The sequence below is a fragment of the Acartia tonsa genome, chromosome 13 (genome assembly GCF_053477335.1).
Source record: "Acartia tonsa isolate MP-2025a chromosome 13, ASM5347733v1, whole genome shotgun sequence".
Taxonomy (NCBI): Eukaryota; Metazoa; Arthropoda; class Copepoda; order Calanoida; family Acartiidae; genus Acartia; species Acartia tonsa.
The window spans coordinates 19,457,850-19,480,342 of NC_137272.1; the positions used below are offsets into that span (position 1 = coordinate 19,457,850).

At 31.9% G+C, this 22,493-nt stretch overlaps 1 protein-coding gene across 3 annotated transcripts in view; it reads right to left on the minus strand.

Moving 5' to 3' along the window:
• Positions 1–22,493, minus strand: part of LOC145304056 (spondin-1-like) — a 132,763-nt gene that overhangs the window by 100,743 nt on the left and 9,527 nt on the right. For 2 of the 3 annotated variants that reach the window (XM_080145815.1, XM_080145814.1), the window contains exon 4: positions 6,308–6,387. In XM_080145815.1, coding sequence (XP_080001941.1) covers positions 6,308–6,387 — 80 coding nt within the window. The other variant, XM_080145816.1, reaches the window with a different exon arrangement.

Consider the following 22,493-nt stretch of genomic DNA (forward strand, 5'->3'; position numbering starts at 1 on the left):
ATAAAATGTATAAATGTCGAAGCAAAATTGTAAGTAAAATTGTTGAAAAACTGCTTGATACAGAATAATGTTTATGGACATACTTACATTTTTAGGACTTGATTATAGAGTTGCTTCGCTTATAATATTGTACTTTGTTGTCCCGGGAATCAGTATACCAAAAATCAGATCAATCGGATTATTAGATCACATAAAAATTTGTTGTCAAAAAAGTAAAAAAATCAACATGTTTAAAATGGACGTACGGACATTCTGGTAATGATTATAGAGTTGCTACGCTATCTAAATCATACCTAACTACTACAGGAATCACCATGCAAAGTTTGAAATCAATAGGACAATTCTAACATGCCTAAATTAGCGAAAAAAGCTATCCGTTACGGACGGACGGACGGACCGACCATAATTATAGAAAAGCTTCGCTTTTAAAAAGAATGTCTCGGCAGCCGCAACTGTTTGAATTTGGGGAAGAAACCTCTTTTTGCAATGCAAGGCTGTTTTTATGCCAATATTTATGAACATTTCTATTTATGAAATGGACGAACCCCAATCTGTCCTACTCTGAGGAAGACGATTCCAGTGACGTCATATACGTTTCGGGAAAGAAAAAGGGAAGGGGTAAGAAAATCTCTTCAAAAGAGATAGGAGAAAAGGGAAGAGATTTTCTTCTTCCCTTCCCTAAACGTATATGACGTCACTGGAATCGTCTTTCTCAAAGTAGGACAGATTGGGGTTTGTCATGAAATGGCTTCAAAAATTTTAAACATATCAAATTAAACATATACAATTTTGGGGGGGGAGGGACATTATTTTCTGGAGAGGTGTTTTGAACCAGTAAGTATATCTCACAGAAGCATAGCCTAGTTGGTTCAACAATTACCGAGATCTTAAGCTTTAGACTTAAAGCAGGATAGACATACAGACATCCTACTATGTTGTATTATAGATATTTTCCAAACCAATAATCTATTTTATTGAGTCAAAATTACATGACGTCATGAATATAAGCTAAATTTGCTTTTATAACGACATGTTAATAATATGCCAGTTAAGAACACAGATACTACATGCACCTTAGTCAAAAGTCAATTGTTTGTCGACAGAATGCTTGAATTTGAAAAAGAAATTTGTTACTTTTAAATGGCAGGAAAGTTGGAGGCAAATAGTTTTTCTCGAGGTGCCATATCCCTGGGTCTTGAGAATTGTAAGAAATTGAATTAAAAACTGGTGCACATAGAACTTTGTCAGAGAGCGAGGGGACAATGGACTGTTTATCACACAAGTCTCCAAAGTTTTATAATAACGTTTTCTTATTCGTTGTATTAACAACTTTTGGGACTTTTAATGAATTTTGATTGGTTGGTTTATCAAATAAAAATCTACAGAAGGGGTAATTTTGTGTACTAACATTGGGGGATGTACATCAATTAGTCGGTCATTGTCTTATCCCTTTAGATCCCTGGAACTTTGTACTAATGTCTACTTCATATGTGTGTGAGTGTGTGTGTGTAATGTGTGAGAGTGTGTGTGTATGTGTGAGAGTGTGTGTGTATGTGTGTGTGCGTCATTTGAAATGTAGAAAGAAATATGGTGTTAAAAAATCAGAAAAAAACATTCTATAATTGTAGAATAATTTGTCAAGCCGTTCTGAAGATTTTAATTTGCATACAGCCAGGTGTTTGATATCAGTTTATTTTTTTAGTCCTCTTATCGTTTTCTTCTTTGTGGGGGGTAAAATGAGGGATTTCAAACTTCAAAGGTTTTTTTAGAGTGATAAATTGATAATCTAAATTTTTTTTTTAAGTTACGGGGTAAAATTCTGGGTTTCAAAGTTTGGGAGGGTAAACACCCCCTTACACCACCCACTTTCTTGAACGTCTATGATTTAGAGTTATTTCGTATCAATTTTTTTAGTAGCGAAGCTACTCTATAATTTGAAATGTCCGTCTGTCCGTATGTCCGTCTGTCCGTCTGTCCGTCTTAGTTTGGGGGAAACGTGATTTTCTCGGCTCCTATAAAAGATAAAAGGCTGAAATTTTTTGACAACATTCCCATTATCAAGGAGCACAATTAACTATAAAACATCAATGGCGATAGGACCGCTTTTTAGCAGGTTTTAGGCTATTTTTGTATTTTTCACATTTTTCTCCATATCTTTGGTGTTTATGGTCCGATTTCCAAAATTTTTTCAGTTATAGAATCAAAATTAAATTTCCTGTCGTTTCAAGAAAATAACTTTGACGGTCAGACTGCCTTTAAGCAGGTTTAAGGCTATTTTTGTATTTTTCACATTTTTCTCCATACCTTTGCTGTTTATGGCCCAATTTCCAAAGTTTTTCAGTTATTTCCTTTCGTTTCAAGAACACATCAATGGCGGTCAGACTGCCTTTTTGCAGGTTTTTGGCTTTTTTTTTATATTTTTCACATTTTTCTTCATATCTTTGGTGTTTATGGTCCGTTTTTTTAAAATTTTTGTAGTTAAAAATATCAAAATTGAATTTCCTGTTGTTCTGAGCATCCAGTATGTAATTTACTTTGACCGTCAGTCTGTTAGTCATAGTACTGAAATATAAATAAATATTAAGAAATTAAAAACAAATGTTGAAAAGGTTTCGTGATTTTTTCCTAATATACATGCTTTTGTCAACTAATATCTAAATTCTTATTTAATTGTTTATGCTTCGCTACTTATGGATGTTGTCATCCTTGTTTGTGTTATCCTTTCAAAGCTCTAATATTCCTGTATTTTGACCTTGTTAGTAGCAATGCTATTCCACAATTCAAATGTTCGTCCGTCATTTTTGAAAACGGTTTTAAGAAACGTGAATCATCGGAATTTTTGGTTAAGATTCCTAATACACAATGAACATCCAGTATACAATTTACTTCGTCCGTCATTATTTCTTTCATGTTACTAAAAGTACTTTATACCATTTGAGGTATTGTTTAATGGTATGTGATGAAAATTACATCCCTAATGATGATGCATTAATTACCCCTTCTGTAGATTAAATTTATTGCTTAAAAAGTTTGGACACTACTAGTTAGGAACTAACCATCCAAAATTCAATATAAGTAACAAAGGCTTTTTAAAACTTTGGGTATCAGTTAGTTATATTCTATTGTACCCTTCCTCACAGTGTTTTTTAAAATTTTGTACCACCACCTCTCTCATAATTCTTTCTGTGTCTGTCTATCAAATTTTACAAATCTTTTATATCAGGGAGGGAGAGAACAATGGACTACAAATTATTCTACCATAAACTTATGATAACCCAAAGTCAACCTTTGTTAGATTGAAATTATTGGAGAATAGTTATTTATCGCATCGTATTATAAACAGCTTTTAGCTGTTATAAAAATGTACATCTATAAGATTGAAACCAGTTTTGTTAGCCCCGAGATGCCAAAGGCACGGGTTAACACATCTAGTTGTAATATTATGATTGTACATTTTTGTATTCGTATAAAACTGGATATAATACGATATGATATATGATTTTTCAGTGTGACTGAGAACCGGTTATTATCCACGGGATATTAATCGGTTTCGAAGCCATACTGGAATATTAGTTATCTTGTGTTTTAACGAAAGTTCAATTAATTTTCGTTGTGCCATCCCTATAACCATGCTTTCATACAGATTAAATTGCATTACATAAAAAGACATATATTTTTCTTCAAAATTTTAGACAAAAATTTTATACTTTTTTGTACTTGATAACTAGATATGTTCTGTTCATAAGTAGAAACTGCGTATAGTGTCCAATAAAAAATGACGTCATACAATACAATGACTAATGATAGGCCAATATACAATTTACCATTGGTCAATTATCATTGGTCATTTGAATTGTATGACGTCATTTTTATTGGAGACTATAGGCTGTTTCTCATAAGTTGAGCGCAAAATATCATTATTATTATTCATAATGTTAAGTTGCACCTGTTTAGTTGCCAAGACATTCTACCTAATCTAGTTATTTGTGCAGCAGTTGTGACCATTTTCAGCGTTTTTAATACAATATTGGCTACGCTTCTAGCATATAGGAGCTCTGTAATCGTAGGAGTAAGAAAAGTAGCCTAAAACCAAACTTAGATACACAAATTAGATAGACTAAAACCATACAAGAGGCTTCCATAAAATGGGTAACTTAAATGGTTCAGTAGTTATCTAAATCTTAAGTTACAGACAAAAAAACATTACTACTTAATATAATAGGATTTTAAATTATATGAACGTCAAAAAGTAAACCCATCCTCAAGCTTTCAAGTTTAAAATTGATCGTATGTAACTTTTGTTCGTTGAAAATGATTTGAAATTCTTTTTCTACTCAAATGTAAATTTATTTAAATAGATGCATTTAGAAGCTGGACCAATGCAAAGTTATTTTTAGAAAGTATTACATATTTGTTCATGCTAGGTTTTACAGGAGGGTCAACGGTGTAATTACACTCCCCTGCAGTTTTTTTTGCGTGTTTCCCCCCAAAAAAGAACTTTGAAACCACGCAAAAAATGTCAGGTCCTCGCGCCCTATTGTAAAGCCCAAAGTTTTTCGGGGAAAATCCTAAAAACTTGAAATTCCGATCCCCCACCAAATAAAAGTTTGATTCCAATAAATCGGGCAAATTAGCCCTAATAATCCTTAGCTGTTATCAAATGTCATTTAGTTTATATATAAACTAGCCATCTTACCCTACATATTTGTTAAAACTTACAAAAAAATCTGAGGTGAAGGGGGGGGGGGTCCCACTCACGAAGAAAATAGCCTAAAACCACCACTGGACTTGTAGGTATTTTCCCTGAAAAGTAGAACCCAATCAGTTCAATGGTTACTGAGATCTTAAGATTTAGACAGACAAATGGACAGACAAAGAGACATTTTTCCACTTTGTATTATACATAGATATAAGAATACTTTTATCTGCTAACCTTGATGGTAAGCATTCTACTCTACACCAGCTTTGAATAAACTTTGATGCAGAGAGTACACTTTAACTTGGTAATCAGGGTTACCAACCAGTTTTAAATCATAGCCAGGGTTACCAACTAGTTTAATCTTATAACCAGCGTAAGGGTTACCAAATGTTTTAGTTCTATAGCCAGGGTTACCAACTTATTTAAATTAATAACCAAGGTTGATAACCAGTTTAAAATCTTAGACAGGTTTACCAACTAGTTTAATCTTATAACCAGAGTAAGGGTTACCAAATAGTTTAGTACTATAGCCAGGGTTACTAATTAGTTTAATCTTTTAAACTAAATAAAGGTTACCAAATAGTTTAGTATTATAGCCAGGGTTACCAACTAGTTAAACTTTATAGACAGGGTTACTAAATAGTTTAAAATCATAGCTGGAATTACCAACTAGTTTGATTTGGAGGCAAGGGTTACCAATTGCTTAAATTAAAAAAAAACAGGGTTACTAATTGTATTAACTTTGAAAACAGGGTTACTAACTAGTTATATTTTATATCCAGTATTACCAATTGAATTAACTTTAAAAACAGGGTTACCAACTTGTTCAATATTATATCCATGGTTACATTAGTTCAATATAATAGCTAGGGTTACTTACGTAACTAGATTTAGCCTATTCGTAGCATAAACCAATAGGAGCGTTTTGAAGTTTTATATTTTAGAAAACCATAACTCTCAAAAATTGTACGTCTAGGGGAAATTATATTTGTTTGGCTTTTGAAGATAAATGGCCTAATTTGATATTCCCTTAACTATCCTTAAATTTCAATGTTTTATAGCTTGCAAGTTGATGTTATAAAATTACTTTATTGACATTTCCCTCCCCTTGTCTGACCAATAAAACTGTAATTTATTTTTACAGGCAAAATAAAGCAACACAGAATTTAAAAATAAAATAAAGTTTAATAAAGTACAGAGAAATTGATCATTGGGATACTTTTTCTATTTTTTTACTTTTGAAGAGAAAAAGGGTACATAAATTATGTACTATTGTACCCTTATATGATAATAAAAATCTGAGCTTGTCTGTGTATTGTATACTATATGTTTCTTTTTATGGCGTAGTTTCTCATAGGTCCTGGGAAGGTTTATAACTATTTTTGGGGAAGGTACTACAATCCTCCGAAGAGAAATCTACCAAAAAAAAAATCCACCCCCAAATTAAGTTTTACTTTTTTTAAAAATCTAAAATTGACAGTAAGGGTGGGGAGAAAGAGTGACCCCCCCCCCCCCCCCAATCGCCCCTAGATACTTACTTGACTGTATAAGTAGCAGAGGGTACATATGTGTCCCTATTACCATTCATCTCAATAAAGAACTACTTACTTGACTGTATAAGTAGCAGAGGGTACATATGTGTCCCTATTACCATTCATCTCAATAAAGAACCCATTGTCACCAGGAACCTGAAAATTATAAATAAATTACAATAAGATTAAATGAAAAGATTATTATAGGTAAACTTGATGTCATAAGAAAGGATTCAGAAAATATCTCAGACATGACCAGTGATCACTTTTATTAATACTATATTCATAGCTCAGTGGTAAAGCACTGAATTACGGTGGTGAGTGTTCAAGTTTAAGTCCCTATATGGAAATTGGATTTTCTTATTCGCAATACAATCACGAAACTTCACTCTGGTTGATATATGAGTAATTTGGATGCTTAATATTTAAAACCCGAAGCTCTTTATAGTTCCTATAAAAAATGGGATAAGTTTAAAAACTTTTGGGCAAAGCATCCCGAATGACGTCATATCAGAACATTATTATAATATGACGTCATTCGGGATTTTTCGGACCAAATTTTTTTAATTTATCCCCTTTTTTTACAGGCAATACCCAGCATATACTTTTATCGCATTATTTTAAGGAACATGTCGCATTAATACGTCCTTAATGACGTAACTTTTTTATTACTATACAAATGACGTTTCATATTTTTTAAATTTTTTTAAAAGACGTATTGTGTACCAAAAACACGTCGTTATCTTTAAAAAAACGTCACCAATAGAAATATAAATAATAACAATATTTTGAATTTAATGACATTTTATCTTAAATAAAGACACATTGACACGTCAATTTTTCCTTTAAAACGTCCAGAAAAACAAGATGGCCGCCAAACTTTCAAAATTGTATTATAATTTTTTATTATTTGTGGTAAATAAAATGATTAAATTTAATTCAATTTAAATCATTTAAGGCTGTATTAAGACGTCGAATTTTTATAAAACGTCAAAAAAAACAATATGGCTACCAAATTTGGTAATGTATTATTTACTTACAAACAAAATAGTAGAAATAATTCAGGGTTAAAATTAATCTAACAATTTTGAATCAAACACATAATATGTTTCTATTATTTCATTGCTTACTGAAAAGTTTCATGACCTATATATATATGGTTCTATTCTTTCTAGAAGGTCTCACCAAAAAAATTAGTTTCATAATATACATGCATAAAGGAACTAAAATATATATTCATAGTGGTGTCTGTAGTACTAATATCCTTCATTTCATTACAAAATAATAATTGTCAAACTAAAAATAAGGTCAAAACATTGAGAAAACAAAGCTAAACAATTAGTGATTTCAACTGCCATCTGGTGTCAAAATCAGTAACTATTTGATCCATTTCCTTTTTAAATTTATATAAGATCATTTTAATGCGTCCTTATTTATCAATATGTCATTTAAATTATTTAATTAATAAAGATGACTTATTACAAATAAAGGACGTTTTGATTCCACATTATTTATTTTATTTACTGTCACATTAATATGTAATTTTATAACATATATTAATATGTGGAAAAAATAGAATATGACGTATTGAAACAACCTTAATTTTTATATTTAATCAGGCATTAATTTGTAATTTCTTTTTTTAAGAAAAATAATGGCAAATAAAAAACAATTAAGGCCATATTAATAAGTCATTTTCTTTAAATACGTCACAAAAAAGACGTATTGAAAATTAACGACATGTCAATGCAACATTTCTAAAGAAACAAAACCACTTTAGTAGATGCTGGGTATAAGGAGCTTCTTATACTTATTTTAATAGCTATAATGTTAATTTTGAAAAGTTAAAATATAAGGGTAATAATATTTTGATACTTAATTCATGATTCTCTTTAATACTATTAGAAATAATCCTTCTTGGTTTATTCTTAAAAGATTTGAATTTAAATCCTTTCTTTAAAAACTACAATAATTGAATTATTTTGCTAAAATCCTTTTAGGAATAAAATGTTAAAAGTGTTTGTCTTTCCCTTTCTTTTCAATCTGAATCAACAATGATATTTAAATTTTCCCAGGTAGGGAGATGACAATCAATCTCTAACCCTTTTATTTCTCATATTCATAACCTATAACAGTTGGGGTGATTTTGCCCGATTTTATGCGAAAAAAAAATTGGTTATTAACTGGCAACTTGACATCAAAAAAACTAAATAAATATTCAAAATCATCTCGTTTACTATTTAGTTAAAAATTCATATAATTAGTTACTTTATCTTCTTTTGAAAAAGGGATTTTTTAATTTTTTTTCATTCTTAATCCCTTTAATTCAGAGATAATATTTTTATACTTAATTGGGTTTTTATAATTCATTTAGGCTAATTCTGAGATTTTCTAAGAGATACAGGGATAGTACAATGAAGATTAATTATAGGGATAGTACAATGAAGATTAATTTACCCCCCTCCCCCTTCATTTGTTTTGCAATAAAAAATACCCATTTTGTAGATTAAATTATTAGTGAAAAATTTTGGACACCCTTCCTTAAACTTTTAAGTTAACCAATGGAAGAACGCATTTATTGAAGGAGTTATCATAATTTAATTATATAAAATACATCTTTTGTTGATGTAAATCTTATAAACAGAACTTTGCACTATGTATGTCTTTAAATAATTAAAAATCCCCTATAAACAAAGGATATATAGATACGAACTAAATTACGGACTACTCTAATTATATATCATGTATGCTGATAAAAATTTGATAATTATATAAAAGTAGAATCCTTTTTCTAACTTTTTATAATCAGAAAATCTCTTTCAGTCCAATGAATACCCCCCATTAGTCAATTCTGTTTTCTTTAATTATACTAGCGGATTTGCCCCTAGCCTCTAGGAGCTTTGCCCCAAGAGATGATAAAAAAAAGTTAAGGTGAAATTCGTAAAACAAAAAAATACAAGAATATCTAAAATAAGGATATCCCTACAAAAAAAAGGACCAAGGATATCTCCTACAAAATAAAAAAAAATGGCGGGGAATTTTTTTGTTTTTGGGGGGGTTTGGGGTGTCCCAACCCTCAAGAAAATAGTCTAAAACCACCATAGGACCAGTAGGTATATTCCCTGAAGAGTAGAATCCGATCGGTTCAGTTGTTACCGAGATCTTAAGCTTCAGACAGACGGACGGACGGACGGACAGACATCAAGCTACTTTGTATTATAGATTACCATATAAATTGTGCATATAATAAAGAAGATATCTCAAGTAATAAGACATTATTACACCTTCCGAAGATCAAAACTATTGGCTGAAAAGATTAAAACTGCGACTTTAAACCAACAAATCAATATTTAATAAAAGTATTCTATGATTTTCAGTCTAATGTCCCCTCTAAAAATATTAATCAGATATTATATTGTTATTATTTAAAAGTGTTAAATAACAGCTATAAAAAAAGGAAAAAGGGTTGGGAAAGATTATATTTTTAAAAGCGAAGCTTTTCTATAATTAGGGTCGGTCCGTCCGTCCGTCCGTCCGTCCGTACGTCCGTCCGTCCGTCCGTCCGAGATAGATAGCTTTTATTCGTTAATTTAGGCATGTTAGAATTGTCCTATCTATTTCAAACTTTGCATGATGATTCCTGTAGTAGTTTAGTACGATTTAGAAAGCGTAGCAACTCTATAATCATTACCAGAATGTCCGTATGTCCATTTTAAACATGTTGATTTTTCTACTTTTTTAACAACAAATTTTTATGTTATCTAATTATCAGTTTGATCTGATTTTTGGTATATTGATTCCTGGGACAACAAAGAACAATATTATAAGCGAAGCAACTCTATAATCAAGTCCTAAAAATGTAAGTATGTCCATAAACATTATCCTGTATCAAGCAGTTTTTTAACAAATTTACTTACAATTTTGCTTTGACTCTTATACTTTTATATTCTGATTATTCAGTTTAGACACTATACAAGTGATAATGTCCGTTTGTCCTACCGTTTCAGTGCTTCGCTTTTATGGATGTTGTCATCCTTGTTAGACTTAGATTTGAAGAACATTACTATAACAATTCTCTTTCTATTTGTTGAAGTGATGAAACTTTCTAACTATCATTGGCAATATCTCTCAAACTGAAAGTGGACTACAATCCGAGAATAGGTTTAAACAGAGGGATCTAAAGGGATACGACAATACCGATAAATAAATGTACATTCCCAATGAAAATGCATAAAATTACCCCTTCCGTAGTCTGTAGATTACAATTAATGGTTGAAACGTTTAGACATACAACTTAACGCATCATAATTCACTGAAATCCGCAAAGTTGTTAAGTCAACAAATGAGACAATGCTATTATAAAACATTGGGGACAAGTGTAATAAACAGTCCATTATCCCCTCTCTTTCTAGTTTAAACAACAAGCATAATAAATATTAATCGATGTATTGTTACTTGGATGATGCATCAGATTTTAATGTACTTTAATAAGTTGATACGTTTAGCTGGCTAACATAACAATACCCTCATCCAACCTGTTTACCCTTTCCCCTACCCGCTTACAGTATGAACGAACTGACTAATAAATGAGGTCCATATGAGGCGAAATTTCCCGTCAATGTATCCACGTATTCTATATCCATTAACTTATTATAAACTCAATATTATTTTTAAAAGCGAAGCTTTTCTATAATTAGGGTCGGTCCGTCCGTACGTCCGTCCGTCCGTCCGTCCGAGATAGATAGCTTTTATTCGTTAATTTAGGCATGTTAGAATTGTCCTATCGATTTCAAACTTTGCATGATGATTCCTGTAGTAGTTAGGTACGATTTAGAAGGCGTAGCAACTCTATAATCATTACCAGAATGTCCGTACGTCCATTTTAAACATGTTGATTTTTCTACTTTTTTAACAACAAACTTTTATGTGATCTAATTATCCGTTTGATCTGATTTTTGGTATATTGATTCCTGGAACAACAAAGAACAATATTATAAGCGAAGCAACTCTATAATCAAGTCCTAAAAATGTAAGTATGTCCATAAACATTATCCTGTATCAAGCAGTTTTTCAACAAATTTACTTATAATTTTGCTTCGACTCTTATACTTCTATATTCTGATTATTCAGTTCAGACACTATACAAGCGTTAATATCCGTTTGTCCTACCGTTTCAGTGCTTCGCTTTTATGGATGTTGTCATCCTTGTTGATTAATTAACATGTTGGTTACAGCTTACCCCTTGAAAAACCATTGAAAAAATGTATTTTTAATGCAAATTTTTGGTTAGGTTAGGTTAAGTAAGTTTAAAGAAAGCCCTACAGGTATTAAACACATTTATAATATGTTTAAATATGGGCGAAGGGGGGTTAGGTTTCTGTGTTCCAATCTTCGGGTTTGATTGATTACTTCTTAATTTCTTTTATTATATAATTGGTTGATTGGTTTATAAAACCTCTTTGCTCATTTTCTTATTTTTGTCAGAGAAAATGTATCATACTAAAGAAAGACATTAAAATAAGATGACCAAAGTTAATTTATGGACCGATTTTGTACATATTCTGTACATGCATAATTTTCTCGAATTTTACCTATATGTTTTAAAAGTTTTATTAAGTAAGATGTACAAAATCTAAGTAGTATTGTAATGCTTATTTGCCCTTGTACTTCTTAAATTTGCGTACATTCTCGGACCAATGGGTACCTGCCACCTATAATACTGGCATCTAATCGTTTCAAAAACCTCTTTAAAAATTTAGACTTTTCGGGGAAGCAATATTTTAAACATGGACAAATTAAGAATATGAAATAGTTTCATTTATATAATCATTATTAATTTTGTCAATATAATAAATGTAATTTTATTGACCTTCCTGGGAATTATAAAAAAGGAACGTGGAATGATGTTATGACAAAATTCTTAATTATATAATTGGAATGGATGTAAAATATACTGGTTCCGAAAGTTTCATCACATTTTTAAATTGGATGGCTTTAAACTTTTTGAAACATTATCAAACCTTAATTAAGTTATACAAACTAACAATGTCTAAACTTAAGATTAGTGGTCTCATATGTTGAACCATTGAAAATAATTGTATTTTTTTAAATTAATCAATTAGTTAATATTTTTCTCTGTTTTACATAAATATTATGTTTCTTATCAAATTACTTTTATAAATCAAAGTCCTATATATTTGTATGGTTTCCATATGTTATACAATTATTATTTATTAATATTTTATATAATTGATAAATTTTTATAAAACGTGACTTATGATTCATTTTATAAGTCCCCAGGGCTTGCAACATAACTAGATAAAATAATCTGGAAGGAAGAGGATATTTTCTAAACTAACACAGCGAGTAGCGGCATTTCTTGCGCAAGTACCCAAACTCAGTCAGAAACTGCTAAATTCTTGCACATTCCCTTTAAGCCAGTACCCAAAGTCTGAGACTCCTAAAGATTGAATATTCGATCCATTGCCCCCGTCCTTACTCCCTGATTTTGACTTGTAAATTACACTGGTACTCAAAGTTTTATAGCCACAGTTGCTCAAAAACGTTGGATACTTTCAATTGAATTCGATTCGTTGGATCCAAACTAGTATAGAATAAGGTCTGAACTTGATCTATTAAAAGGTTTATGGACAAATTGATTTCTATATTGAAAAGTAGAACGATGTCCTTCTGTACGCCTGTCACTCTGTTTGTGCGGATAAAGCTTAAAATTTCAGAACCACTCAATTGATTAGGCTCTGCTTTTGAGGTCATATGCCTTACCAAAGATAATAGTTAACAACTTATGGTGTGGGACAATACCCATCACCCCTAAAAAATTGGCCAACGTCCATTTATTATTCTTATTATAAAAACAAAAGTAGATTAAATGGTAAAGCCATAATTTTTTGTAACAAAGCATTATAGAGTAACTTTTCTTCCAAAAAATATTGGACACGAAAGAAAGGTTGTGGTATCTAAATGTGCATTTATTCCCGCACATTTAAAACAAAATCCACTCGACAAAAATACAAATCTTTACAAGAGAACAAATTGCCAATTTCAATTTCCTTTACTCTCTTAATAAAAAAAACATTTACTCTAATTTATTTGCTATTTTAACAACAATTTTTGAAGAAAAGAGATTATGCGAATGCGGGAATCATTGCACACCATGTATCTATGCTTCTGTGAAATATAATTTCTTATTGAAGGGTAGAAACACACGGAAAAAGGGAATGTTATGCTGTTATTTTTTATCCAAATATGACATATTAAGACATAAGAAGTGGATACGAGTTTCTTGAAGTAATACATTTCATAAAACTATTATTTCATAAAAGTCAACCCTTTTTTTCTTCAAGTCAAAAAGCTAGTACTTATTGGACAGACTGGTGATGGCAATCCGTCGAATTTTTGGGCCGGATTCGGATTCCGGCTTCTTAAAGAATCCGTCCAAAAAAGTGGCGGATTTCTTGCGGATTCCGGATTCTAATTTTGGCGGATTCCGGATTCGGATTCCGAATTCTAGCAATATTTTAAAAGGATTTTGAATTTTTTATTAAAATTAAGTGCTACATATGTTCTAAAAATTAATGTTCTTGGTGTTCTCTATAATTCACTTCCGAGAATCGAACCAGATTTTAAAAGATTATATATAATGATGAAAATCTTTGCCTTAAAAGAGGAGGAGTTGAAAGAAAAAACTCAAGACGCTAATTTTAGCCTACCAAATAAGAATCCGGAATCAGCTATTAAAAAACGGATTCCGGATCCGGATTCCAAAATTTGCCAAAAATTGGGCGGATTCCGGATTCCGGGTCCGGATAGGACAGACAAACAAATATGTACCCAGGTAGATATACAGACAAACAAACATAAGATCATTCGGACATACAGTCAAACAGACATATGGACACACAGACAAACATATAAACAGACGTTAACTATACAGACATACAGACAAGCAATTATACAGACAAACAGACATAGAGAAACATTTACATACAGACAGACAGTCATCCATTGTAACTCATAAAGTAATACATACAGACTACAACTATACACACAAACAGACATACACACAAACACCAAGCTTCTTAAGGAGATAGGATTGGAAATAATGCAGTGTGTCTAAATAATGATCATGACCAAATATTAATTTTTCAAGTGCCATTTACCTATCCCTGATTAAAACCTTAGGATCTACTGCAGTTCACGGTAAAATATTGCTGGTAACGCAATTTTCCAAAAATCTATGAATTTTAAAGGCTGCTAGCTGCCAAACGGCTAAACGCACAGATCATGCCCGCACACTGTTTTAAGCGGCATAAGAAGGCCTACAAATATTCTGGAATAACCATAAATCAATAATGCATAATTATCTCGCAGTGCAGAGAAATGCGCGAATAAGACCTATTTTATACGTTTTTTCTTCAGTGAAGCTTTCCCTGTGCATCATTGGATCTTGGCTATTCCAGATTATTTGTAGGCCTTCTTATGCCGCTTAAAATGGTGTGCGGGTATGATCTGTTCAGTTTGGCAACTAGCAGCCTTTAAAATTCATAGATTTTTGGAAAATTGTGTTACCAGCAATATTTTACCGTGAACTGCAGTAGATCCAAACCTTATCCCTGTGTGAAAGGGCGGATTTAAAAGTGACATGTGAAAAGTATACCAAGGTTTCATAGTATGCAGGCAAGATTATACAGTGTGCTATCAATAACGCACAAAAACCGCCAACATATTAATAGCAAGACTTTGATAAATCAAAGAATAAATATAGAAAGTTTAGATTATCTATTGGACTAATTGGACCCAGAGAGAGAGGAGACAAAGGGCTGATTATTATACTAGTCCCTAAAGTTTTATAATCATGTTTATTTATTCGTTGGCTTAATAACTTTGGGGACTTAGTGAATTATAATTGGTGGGTTTATTAAGATGAGTGTTCAAACGTTTCAACCAGCTATGTTCATCTACAGAAAGGGTAATTATGTGTATCATAATTGGTGAAGTACATCAATTTATCAGCCATTGTCTTATCCCTTTACATCCCTGAATTGTGCATAATTACCCAACTAGGGTAATTAAATCATATGTCTAACATGGGTCAACAATAGGTGTCATAAGAATTTCTGACATTTGAAGCCTTATCTTTGCCGGCTGTATTGATATTTAGCGGGAAATTATGGCACGACAATCATTTAATAGTTATTTCTTTAATCGTATTATAAACAGCTTACCGCGGATATAAAACAGGTTCCTATCCACCGGATTAGAATGAATACGAGAAAATAAATTAAAGTTTTTAAAATAGATAAAATTTTTATGAGTAACTAATTATTAATACAATTACTAAAAGCCTCATGTCACTATTGTATCAAACCTTAGATATTTCTATCAAAAACTATAACTTCTACCGGACCTACTTGTCAAAAATAAGTTGTGTGTATGTGTGTGTTTAAAAGATCTCTAAAACAAGCTAAACTAATACTATTTTTATTCATTTAATTACCGGCTTACGCCCTTAGCATACTTTGAATAAAAGTAGATAGAAATAATACAATTAAAATTAAATATAATCGAGCCAAAATTATTTAGATTGCCCCTTCTTCTTCTTGGTTGTACAAAATAGGTCTGCACAGTGAATAGAGATTAGGAATGTAAAAAATAAATAGTAACAGAACATGGCAGCTGGAGAGGTAAGAAGACGCTTATTTGTTTGTAATTTGCAGTCGTTCGTAAAAATGTTCAAAGCATAATACCAAAGATATAGGCGCAGACGAGTCTCATTTTTTTGACATTTAGTCCATTATTTTAAAATTATACGCCAAAGCCACTAAAATGAAATTTCACGTTTGTTTTGTTGGTAAAAAGCCCAATAAACTTTATCTAAAACAAACATTTTTTCACTATTTTTGTGAAATAATTAACAGCTTTTAAAAAAAACGAGCAAAAATTAAAAATACATAATAATTTTTCTTATTTGTAAATATTGTAAACAAAGGACGTGCAATGAAAAAGTTTGTTGTCTCCATAAAGTATCAAGTGGCCAGCTTTGAAAAAAATTGCATAAATTTTCATCACTCTAATCATTTAGCGCACCTACTCTATAACCATTTACTATAATGCAATTCTGTGCGAGTGTATCTTTGCAAATGATTGAAATTTTGTGCAAAAATTCAAGGTAATGGTGAAATAAGAATTCTTAATCAGAATAACAAGGATTACAACATCCAAAAACAGCATAAATAACATTTTTATACCAATCCAATCTTATGTAACTCTTTAAATGCAAGAGGTCCAAATTTGCACCTAAACCAAGCTTATACCAACAACAAAATTAATTCAAAATCATGAAACGTATACGTGATTTTTGGCTGTCATTGGGGGGGCAATAATTGGTAGAATTTTATTTTAGATTTATTTTGCTTGTTGGCTTTACCTTATTTCTGACTTAAACGTACAAACAACGCATAAACCATGTCAGTTGAGTAGTTTTAAAGATATTAAATGGCAGAAGTAAAAGCAAACAACTATCTATAATACAAAGTAGAACGATGTCTGTCCGTCTGTCCGTCTGAAGCTTAAGATCTCAGTAACCACTGAACCGATAGGGCTCTACTCTTCAGGGAATATACCTACTGGTCCTGTGATGGTTTTAAGCTATTTTCTTGGGGGGTGGGACACCCCCAACCCCCCCCAAAAATAAAAAATACCCCCCCCCCAAAAAAAAAATTTTTTTTTACTTTTTCTTTTTAAATCTAAAATACAAAAAATTAGGTTGATCAAACCTCTTGGGGCAAAGCCCCTAGAGGCTAGGGGCGAAGCCGCTAGTCTATAATACAAAGTAGAACGATGTCTGTCTGTTTGTCTGGGTGTCTGTTTGTCTGTTTGTTTGTAGCGAAGGATCTCGCTAACCGCTGAACCGATCGGGTTCTCCATTACAGGGTAGCTTCTCATAGGTCCCGGGAAGGTTTATAACTATTTTTTGGAGGGTGGGACACCCCGAACCCCTCCCCCCCAAAAAAATAAAAATAGCACCCTAAAAAAAAAAATTCTTTTTAAAACTAAAATTAAAATAGTGGGGTCGACTACCCCCCCCCCATAAAAAAAAATTCCCACCCCCCAAAATTTTTTTTTTTTTAGATTTATTTTTTAAAAATCTAAATTACAAAAAAATTGGTTTGAAAAAACCTCTTGGGGCAAAGCCGCTAGTTTAATATATAGGATTATAACTAGCTGACAAACGCTTTCTTAAAGTACAGAAAATAATAATAATAATTAGTGTTCTTTTGACTATAACAAAACATTTTATGAAAAATTAAAAATTAACAGTCACATCTGAATGAGTCAAGACATTTCCCCTTATCCCAATATTAACGACTAGCATATGACAAAGCAGCAGGTTTCATAGGTAAGGAAGGTCATGGTTTCTATTGCAGTCCTAAACTACCTTATTAACCAAATGAGAAATGGTTTCTTTTACTATCAATATGGAGAATGTATTGGCCCCATTAGAGTAAAACACTAGATAGGGAAGAAGTTTCATTATCCCAAGGACCTTGTGCCAACTCCCAATTGGGTCTTTAAAAATCAACCAATAGTGTCGGGAATGTTAACACAGCCAAATGGTAGAAAAAAATTGCTAGCAGACGAAAAGGTCCTTGGAAAAGGGAGGCAGGTAGTTATCTGTATATACATTTTTACTAAAGATCTGTTTTGACCTCTAAACAGATGCCACTAATTAAACTGTAGAGTTAAATGTATATCTTTTAATGAAAATGATTTTGTCTTTTAAAAAGACATCCTAGTTTTTTTGTAGGGAGGTTAAAATTCTTTTAATTCTCCCCTCCTTTCTTATTCGTCCTTGGTCCGTATGATGTTTGGTATTCATAATGCTCCTTATTTTATATAAGATCAAGTATAGTGTGATGTAACCGTCCGCTCCAGATAAACCAGGATAAATTTGTTACCTAGGGCTGGGAATGGATGTAAAATATACGTGGATTTTATGACAGGGGAAAAATTATCGTCAATTTAGCTTTCTAACATGGAACTGGTTTATTGGACAGTTAGTTCATTTAGTAAGAGTGGTAGGGATGGTGTGGAAGGGGGTAATCGTTATTTTAGCCCGCTGTGTGTTTCACTTTATTAGAGAACATGAAAATCTGGTTTAAGATCCAATTAATAATATATCCATTGACCTGGGATATGATTAAAGTATTGCTGTGTATTCACATCCTCATATTATTGCAATCGCGTAGTGCTTATTATTTTTAAATAGACACATAAGTTGTTTATTTAACCCTTTTTTAAGGGGGGGGGGGGCCTCCAAATAGATACTATTCCGACTATGGGTGGAGGCGTTAAATGCCCATTCCCACCCTATCTTTGACACTATAAGAGATATTATAACAAACCCACTGCAAAATTTGATAGTTTATTGAAGGATGTATATGGGGAAGTGAGCGCACACCTGAAATATTATTACGAGAATTTGAGCCCTTTGTTTTGAAATATATTGATGAAAGTTTAGCTTGGCCTGATATAATATGTCCATCCAATGTTGCTAATAAAGAGGGTCATTTCATTTGCGTAATTCTGTGAAGTTGTGTTAAAGTGTTTAGTCAAATGAGGTCATCAAGTTAAACCTAATCATGGCCATTTCAATAAAGGTACCAAGAAAGAGAGGTAATGTCTGATTGAGCCAATAGGAGACTTGCATCGGTACATACATTTAATTTCATTGGTTGAAATTGTGTACACAATTTGTTACGAACAAATGTTTTTTTTCATTTCATACATAGATAAAAGTCAGCTGTAAACAGTATATTTTCTTAGTAGAAAGCTTTGCGGAATCAGAATTAATTGCCCAAAAATTGCGTCTTAAATTTGAAAGCTTCAAACAGATGTGGATACTTAAAAAAAGTTAGGCTGGCTACTCGCTGGTGAGGCAAAATTAATTATTTTTGTGAAAAATCCTCCAAAATAGAATAAAAAAATTTACAAAAATTAAATAAAATCTTAAAATGGTTATTAACATATGGTTTTGTTTAATTTTTGTAGATTTTTAATGGGCTTTTGGATGATTTTTTACAAAAATAATTTTGCCTCACTATCGAGTAGCGAGTCTATCATTTTTTAAGAATCCACATCAGCTTGAGTCAAAAGTAAACAATACTTTTGTCTGCTAGAAATGTTCCTTTTATAGATTTGACGAAAAAAGGGTTCAGAATATGCTTCTATTCTTATATTTCTATTGCCATTTCATTTATTTACATTTGGTCAAATTAAGAACAGTTTGACATAATAAGCGTATTTGATTAAACGGTAACACATAAAGAAAAATACACTAAATAATGACCCCCTTCATTTGGTATTAATATTATGATACAAGCGGTTATACACCTAATGTCCATATTGGCAAATAAGGGAAGTGTGGAGGAGAGGAGTCGACCAAACAGATGCAATTAAATTTTTTTGAAGCAGCCTAATGTGCCTAATAAAAAATGACGTCGTACAATACAAATGGCTAATGATAGGCCAGTTCATTCTAAAATCAGCCTGTTATGTATTACCTTGTAAATTTTTTTTCTGTTAACTTTGCGGATTTTTCATCACTATATCATTAAATGGTCAGTAGTAGGTTGCCAAATACTTTTTATTTTACTAAGATAGCTCAAATATTAAGGGAGTAATAAGTGTTTCAAAAAAACCAGTTTACGAGGGACACCCTGTATATTGAACAATTGTAAAATGTATACTGGACTATTATTGGTCAATTGTTTGACGTCATATTTTATTTGGCACTGTATAATTTTTGTTTATCCTCCCAAAAAATAGTTTTAAACCTTTAAGGGGGTTAAAATTCACCTATCTATTTTAGACTTCACCAAAATTGTGGATTGTGTTATATTACTGATGGTTGAGCCACCACACACTTCAAACCCAATAGTCTAATGCCTTGCCTTACGAAATCTTAGCAGACAGTCATTATGTTACTTTAATTTAATATTTTTCTAGATTATCTTAATGCAAGGAACACTTTGTATTTCCCCTTTACTCTTAGACTATAGAGGAAAGGGCATAAATAATGAATTCTATTTCAGGGAGGAAGAGGATATTTGCAATAAAAATAATTCATCTAGTCTACAACCCTCGCCAATATTCAACAGAATATTCCAAATGGACGTAACATTTATAGAGCCGCTACGCTTTCTAAATCGTACCTAAATATTACAGGATCCTTTTGTAAAGTTTGAATTTTAAAAATTATTTCAAACAAATGTGTTTTATATATTGTCCTATCCCGTGTGTCCCTGATTAAATTTTGAATGAATTAGGTATTGCAAAATTGTTATTATAGTTGAATAACAGATTTTCCCAAGCGTAGCTTGTCTATAATTAGCGCTAAACTGTCTGTTCGTCAGTCCTTACCTACATAAACTTCTTTGCATTGTTACGTCTCTTAGAAAGAGATATCTAATTTACTAATATAAAAAGCATTAAACCTACCAAGGACAAGTACTAAGCTTTTCCCAAAACTCAATCCGCATATGAGATTTTACAAGACTAACATCTAAGAGAAGCTTCCCTCTAAATGAGAATTTTACCAGCGGTTAGCGAGATCTTTCGCTACAGACATACACACACACAGACATTATATTTCTTTTATATAAGGATTGTTTAATCTAGAGAGTGATATGTGTCAAAGTGTTATATAATGGCCTATTATTAAACAGAAAGAGAGAAATTCAGAATAGACAAAAGATGGACAAACAGGAAGATAGTATAGAATTGATAGATAGATAGAAAGAGAGATAGAGAAAGGTTAAAAATTAGGCTTCTGTTAACTGATTAAGTCTTCATTTTTTTAGGTTTTTTTGGACAGCCCCACCACAAGGTTCTGGCTGCATAGTTTTCAAAAGCTTTTGGTGGTGGAGCATAGGTAAGGACATAATATTAGTAGCATAGCTACTTTACAACTAGATGTCTGTACGTACGTCCACACAAGGTTTTAGCAAAAAAGAGACAAAGAAAAAGCATACAATATGAAAATATTTTCAAATAGATTGTTAATTTGGATATAAGTCTACCTTACCTAGCATGCAAGTCTAGCCTATCTAGTACTCAATCCTATAAATTAAAGTAATAAAGGTATATCTTCTCGCTATATACTAATCCGAATGAGTTATCAATTTTAGGGAAGCTTCACACGGGTCTCAGATGGATTTTAGGCTATTTAAATTTTAGACATTTGTCTTAGGATTGTTTAGGCACTTTTTGCTATCCCCTTCTTCCTAGAGTTAGCTATGAATAGTCGCATATCTTGGGATAAACCTTTTCTTGGCTAAATAAAATCGTGTAAAAATTTCTTTCCTCGTATAATGTGAAGCATATGACAAAACATATAATAAGTCAGTTATGAATAGTTAAATTTCTTAGAATAAGATTTACTTTCTAAAAATTGTATCGTCGAAAAATTTCAACAACAATGGAAACAAAGATTTTGTCTGCAAAATTCGCTTTTTAGATTTTTTACACAGTTCAAAATTTGCTATTTTGACTTTACATGTGTAATTTTTGCTGGTTTGTAAGGTTCCTACAGGTTAGGTCATGATGATGATGCTCGCCAACAAAGTTTACCTTTTGGCCGTTTCAGGAACAAACATAAATCCAAGTGTAGCTTTTATTCAATTTCATTAACCTTTAGGAAGCTCTTTAAAGTGCCTTTAAAAAATTACATAAACAATACAAATGACCAATGATAGACCAATACACGCACTAAATTACAAATGGCAGGCCAGTATACATTTAAATTGACCAATGGTAGGCTAGTATGACGACGTTTTTATAGGCACTATAAAAAGCTTCAACCATTAGAATATTTGGGTATAGTTCCTTTCGTAACATCGCTCCTTATGGGGCGATTCTTCGTATTTTTCACAGTAGCTTTTCTCCTATTTTTAGCCCTTGCGGGGGGCTCTAACCCTGCGGGGGCAATTACCTAACCCTATGGGGCAATCACCTAACCAAATATAACCTAACCTAACCTAAATAACATATAAAAAGCCATTTTAAAAATACGACGAATCGCCCCTTATGGGGCGATGTAACGAAAGGGACTATCCCCGAATATTTTTCACAGCCCCATGACCGCTGCAACAAAAAAAAGGAATTTTATTTGCTACCAGCAACACAATTAATTGACATTCCTTCCGGGTCCCCTTGCATCTAAACTAAAAACGCTTTTTGAA